Consider the following 6509-nt stretch of genomic DNA (forward strand, 5'->3'; position numbering starts at 1 on the left):
CCCCTTATTAAACCACACGTATTTCTCCCCAAAGCACATTTTTGTGTAAATTCATAAACTTTATTTGATGTAAACAGAGACTCGGTGACAAAGCCATAAGGGTTCCCTTTGTAACACTGATGCTCACATGCTTATGTAATGCACACTCAAACAGACACAGCGAGAGACAGATTGAAAGGGATCTAATGCATTTAATGGGGTTTCGATTTTGAGCTGAGGTCCACGAAAACGAGGACAGGAAATGGACATAGTTAGTTGTGTCATTCCCAGATGTTTGTGTGTGTGTGTGTCTTGTATTTCTACGTGATAGTTTATTATCATCATGAAAATGCTCCTCCTTCCTGTCTCTCTCCGCATGACTGTCAAGTCTCAAACACACATTCCTATAATTATACACACACTCATTCGCACACACACTACGGATATACTGTAGATATAGCTACTGTAATAGCATAGCAAAAGGGCATACAAAGAGCATACAAATATGCATTTTTTTTCAAGCAAAAGGATGCCAAACAGTCTCCGATTCCAGCTTCGCGCACATGAAGTTTTACTTAATTTCTTTGTTTTGTATCATTGTAAATTTAATATTTTGGGGTTTTGGACTGTTGGTCAGACAAAACAATCACTCTGGATACGTCAAACTTGGCACTGGGGAACTGTGGTTGTGATTTATTTTATTTTCATCACTTATCTTCTGACAGATCAGTCTGTGCAGGCCTATTCCGGTCTCCAAGGCCTCTCCCTCTTTTCTTTACCAAGAAAGACTTCCGTTCATTTCATGTTCTCCTCTCACAGAAGGTCCTCTCGTGTTTTACGTCCTCCACTTCCTCTCCTCTCACACAGGCGTGGTCCTCCTGTTGGCGGCACAGTTTCCAGGCACCATCTCTGTGTTGTTGGGAGCTGCCGCAGTAGTTAAATCATCCACAGCCATGTCCATCTTAGCGTCTTTGAGAGGCGAGGTCAAGGTGTAGAGCATGAACTCCGAGCCCACTGTCACTGGTGTTGGCAAACCTGCCATGGCTTTGGATTCAGCCGAGATGGACGGCTCTCGGTCTCGCACCAAGGATGCTCGAAAGGAGTGTGAGACCGAGTCCCCTGCACTGTGGTTGCTCCTGCAGCTATATCGGCGTGAGCGGTTGTGGTTGTAGCGGTTGTGGTAGTAAGATGAGCTGCGAGAGATGGGCGGTTTAACGAGGGACGGCCGGCCTTTAGTGCGCAGCTGTCTGTGTTTCTCTATGAACACGTGCACCGCAAGGACGCCCACCATCTCAGCCAGCACGAAGGACAGAGCTCCAAAATAAAAAGACCAGCCATAGGAGTAGCTCTTCTTGTTGTCGCTCTGGCTGGGGTCGCCTGAGTTGGCTGATATGTACACGATGATGCCAACAATGTTGCTGAGACCTGGAAGAGTTCAGAGATGGAGAGGGTCAGATGCATGATGAATACTGTAAATACATGCATGCACATTAGATGTGCGTGTGTGTGTGTGTGTGTTTCTGACCTGCAGAGACAAAGAGTATACCCGCACAGAGGATGACGTTGTAACGTGACTTGTAGAACTCGCTGGCAGCCACACATACACCTCCGAGAAATAACAGTCCCACACTGAGGATGGGGAAGAGGCTGGAGGCTCGTACTGCGCCTGAGGAGAGGAGAATGGGGACATACTGTATATGTAAAACTTGAATACCTGAGACTTGCACTGTAGTTGTTATGGATCTCGCCGTTACATGTGCACATTTGTTACCCACGTAGTAAATACTCTGCAGCATCCTGCTCATAGTCTGCATCTTCAGCGAAGTGATCGATGTCTTTGCAAACGCCCCGAAAAGTCCCTGCAGACAAGAGGAAGACAAAGAAATACATTACAGTACACCCGTTTGATAACTTCTCCAGCTCTGTGTCACTCTGCTCTGTATCAGTTTATAACATGACATATACACATGAAAATGATTTTTGACCCAGCACACTCTCTCTTCTCTAACAATGACTTGCACATTGAATGTGATGCTACCAGCTGATGGGCTGTATCGATTCCCCCCTACTGCTTTTATACACGCAGAGGCTAATTTTGACATGTCTCTCATCTCAATTTTAGTTCACTATGAATCCAATTAAGACTGAATATGTTTCTGAAAAAAAAACAGGAAATTAACCAAAGTCACCAAAATAACTATCTATCCATCCCTAATAAACTAATGATACAAGGATGCTTTCTATGTTAGAACTCACACGATAGGACACGTTCAATAAAACTGTCAGAGGCATTTTGAACTTACCAACCATCCCGTTTCACTTTCAAAGAGCAGACTGAAGGGACCTCACATTAGTGCCGATAGTGCACTTATTTACTTGTCGGCCTTGTAGCACTTAGAGGTAATTACGTCTGAACACAACAAACCTCATGTTCTACTCTATATCATTTCAGGACCTGCTAGTACTCTGAGGGGTTTTGAAGGGAGTTGACTTGAGGTAATTTGTACGACTTTCCAAGAGCAGATACTCCTCTGAAGAGTCAAAACACATCCTCCCTCCTCCCAGTGACCTTTGGCCCAGCAGTGCCTTTCAGCATTTTGCTCACACGGGGATGTATTGATAGTTGTGGCCCGACATTGCTGCACCAATTGACCAGTATTGATGATGTGACTCGGTCGCCATGGTTACCGAAATAAAACTCATTCAGGCGAGCTACAACTCGCCCGCGGTGAGCAGGTCAGAGAGAAAGAATATCCCGAGAGAGCGTTTATTCAAATGATTGTCAGGATACAAAGAGAGATGAGGTAACATCAGGAAGAAGAGATATTTTCTGAGCACTTGTGTTACGCAGCACGTTTGTGTGCTGGCTCATTCGTCTTTATTCAAACAGTTACTTTCGGAGACAATTTTGTTGTAGCTTGACGTGAAAATATCTCACAGCGCTCCCATTGGTCCTTTCTGTCTGTGGTGCTGTGTTTCATAAGTACAAGTCAGGCTGCTGTCCTCGTGCGTTTGTATTTTTGTATCAATGTCTTTGTTGTGCCTGTCGTGTCACTATTTATTGTTGTAATGTTTCATCTGGAAGAAACCAACACTGCAGCCTCATCCTATAATTAGTCATAATACACAGAGAGCCTTCAGCTTCCCGTCTTTCTGTCTGCCTGCTTCTGGCTCACTGTGACACAAACTGACGGACACACACACACACGTGTGCACACGCACGCACACACACACAGGACTGTTGAAGCATTGACGTCCTCTGCATGCTTTGTTACCGTCCCATTTAACCATTTTGGAGCTTAGCGATAGTGGGGCAGCAGCAGCAGCAGCAGCAGCGGGGGCAGAGCGAGAGAGAGAGTTGAATATTTCCATTTCATTCAGAAAATGAAGTAGGTTCAGCCAGAGGATACAGGATAAGAGAAAGAGGGACACTATTAAAAAGCAATGAATAATTGAAAATCTAATTTCCATCCATCACATATCCAAGACTTAAACTCATTCCCCTTTTCTCCATGTGGACATCAATCCAAATCAAACCATGAATCTGAGCTATTATATGTGATATGTTGGAGGAGATGACATTTTCTCTGAAGACTGTCAGTGCCTATCAAAAGAGTTAGAGGTTTTCATCAGACACAGAGAGATAAAAATAAAGACTTGGACTCAAATGTATTTTTAACTGACTGCTTTAGGCTCAAAAGGCTGGTTGATAAAAACTTATCGTCTGTTTGAGCTCAAACATTGTGGAACAATCTCCCACTTAGTATCACTGCTGTTATTATCTTGTTGGGTGTAAATTCAAGTTTCTTACTAACTTTGTTTCAACTCTTTTCTTGATTATTTTGTAAATAATTAAATGGATAAATAAATAAAAAACATGACCACTGTTTGGGTGCAAGTGTAAGTGGTTATTCAGTGGTTACTTAGTTCGACAGATGTTAAGATTTTACATACAAAATACATGATAAGCTCATTATGATGTTCTGGTATTGATCAAATTATTCTAACTGTAAGATTTTACTCACACATCAAATAAGAATAATAATAATACTAATTCAATAATACTATACAAATCAGAAGACATTTTTCTGCATGAAGTACTTTTACTTTTGATACTTTATGTACATTTTAACAACAGTACTTGCAGCCTACTTCTTTTGAATGCTGGACTTTTACTCGTAAATAAGTAAGTTATTTGTACATGTGGTATTGGTTCTTCTACCTAAATAAAGGGTCTGAATGCTTCCTCCACAGCTGTTGTTATTTTCGCAAGATCCCAGAGTTGTGATGATATAAATACAGGGAGTGATTTAAATGAACAATTATTAGCTGTATAATATCGTTTATAGGCTACTATTAGATATGGAGCATCGAGCGACTTGATGTATTTTCTCTCATGTGGAAGTAAATGCATATTGCACCATAGGGACTTACAGTGTATTTGTTATTTCATATCAGACCACTGTTCTAGTACTTTGATACATTTTCATTTAATGACATATTAATATATGACAATAATATTGCTGTGTGTTAAAGTGTTGCGATTCTGTATTCGTGGACCGGTGTACAGGTGACATTTGTAAACTTGTGGAGTGTATAAGTCTTACCCTCAGTGCAGCAGGTCCTCCACAGACCGGAGTGGGTCAGGACCTCCTCGTTCTTGCGCACGGTGTCGTTGTCGTTCTGGTTCTTGGAGCGGCACACCCCACGGGAGTACAGCCAGTAGTCCGTGCCCACGGCGATGGTCATGAGGCTGAAGGCGCAGAAAGCCCCCGCCGTGGTCAGCAGCATCATCACACCGCGGTTACACAGCCTCATGTCGGCTGGGCCTCCCCTCCTCCTCCTCCTCCTCCTCCTCCTCCACAGCGAGGAGTCCTCCAGCGGACGGAGACCAGCGAGGGTTTAGAAACTGTTAAAAACGTTCCCCTGGTGTCTTGTCTTTGTGTGGATCCATTCGGCTGAAAGAAACTCAGATTGTGTGCACATCTTCTGCAACCATAGGCCCGCTCGTGCAGTTGGATAACTGTGCAGGTTTTCCTCTAAGCCACATGCACAAGACTAAGGTCACTTAGCTGGAAAGTTTTGTCAGAAGCACAGTTGAAGAATCAGAGAGGAAACACAGGCCGAGGGGCAAAAAGTGGAATAAAAAAAACACACAAATCCTCGATAAAACAAAAAGTTGTTGGGAGAAAACAGCAGCAGTGCTCCTCTGGACACCATCTAGTTGGTTGTGGCTCGACTCTATGTGGTTAACTGCAGGATAATCCCGCCCTCCTGTGTGTGTGTGTGTGTGTGTGTGTGTGTGTGTGTGTGTGTTTGTTCCTGTCACTCAGTAACATGGACGAACCACATAGCCTGAATCAGGGTTGTTCAGCACCATGGACAGCAGCACAGTGGTGATAACGTTAAAATGGGAGTTTTCACAAGTGAGGGGGACAGAAAACTTCACTTTCTTGGTTTATATGAACGTATATAAAAAACATGGACTGCATTTCAATCATGCTTTCCATAGTAATGTTAGTATAATAAAGAAAGCCACATAACTTACTGCATTATTATGCACGAATCAAATAATCACCTATAATTTCCGAGTATTTAACACAAACAATGGTTGACAACCAATTGAAACCCTTTCCAACAAGTAATGTTCATGTGTCTTTACTGTAAAGAGCACAATCTTTCACTGCATTGTCTTTGACTGAAGATCAGTCAGAAGACTTGTGTGAAATAAAAACATCGAAAGTGTTTTTACGCGAAGATGCATAAAAATAATAATAATGTTGAAATAGTTGTACCAGCTGTGCAACTGATCAATAAGGCTGCCTTTTCCTCCGTACACGTAAATGAGGTTGATAAGATATTAGACGCACTTTTACAATATTTTGAAAGCTTTAAATAAGGTACAGCCAGATCTTTTATTTTCTTAGGACTTTTTCATTGATATCTTAGCTGTTTACTCATTATATTAACATCATCAGGGTCACAGCCACCAGTAAATGGGAGAGGAGAAGAGTCCAGGCTCCTCCATATGAATAAAAGAGTGAATGACCACATGAATATTTAAGGCTTTGAATATAAATTGGGCATCTGGGAAGAAGCCAAAGCAATCAGCATCAACAGAAAAGATGGCTGAAGAGAAAAACAACTATTGGAGTACAGTTCACACACACACACACACACACACACACACACACACACACACACACACACACACACACACACACACACACACACACACACACACACAACATAGCAAATCTCAACCACTGGTTAAAACCAATAGGAGAGAACAATAAACCTTCATTTTGATTAGTTGTTGAAGTCAATTATCAAGCAAAAATGCAGAACATTCTTTAGGTTTTCTCTCACAACTGCCAATTTTCTACTAATGAAAATGCACACCGATTTATCCACAGCGACTGTCAACAATCAAAACACAAAATGAAAGTCCCTCGTAGCAGCTTTTGTTGCAACAGATGCTGTAGTGATGCGTAATCTGTTATGTACAGCTGAGTAAAATACAAGAGCCA

The 6509-nt window shown here is 42.2% G+C and overlaps 1 protein-coding gene across 1 annotated transcript; it reads right to left on the reverse strand.

The window, feature by feature from the left end:
• Positions 1-838: 838 nt before the first annotated feature.
• On the reverse strand, positions 839-4933 carry cacng3a (calcium channel, voltage-dependent, gamma subunit 3a; the record flags this gene model as incomplete). The annotated part of the gene is given in 7 exon segments (XM_079279539.1): positions 839-1404; positions 1505-1645; positions 1755-1838; positions 4587-4812; positions 4815-4826; positions 4829-4891; positions 4895-4933. Coding segments are annotated over 7 exon segments (1131 nt in total).
• Between the last annotated feature and the right edge of the window lie 1576 nt (positions 4934-6509).

The sequence above is a fragment of the Melanostigma gelatinosum genome, assembly GCF_949748355.1.
Source record: "Melanostigma gelatinosum genome assembly, chromosome: 11".
In the NCBI taxonomy this organism is placed as follows: Eukaryota; Metazoa; Chordata; class Actinopteri; order Perciformes; family Zoarcidae; genus Melanostigma; species Melanostigma gelatinosum.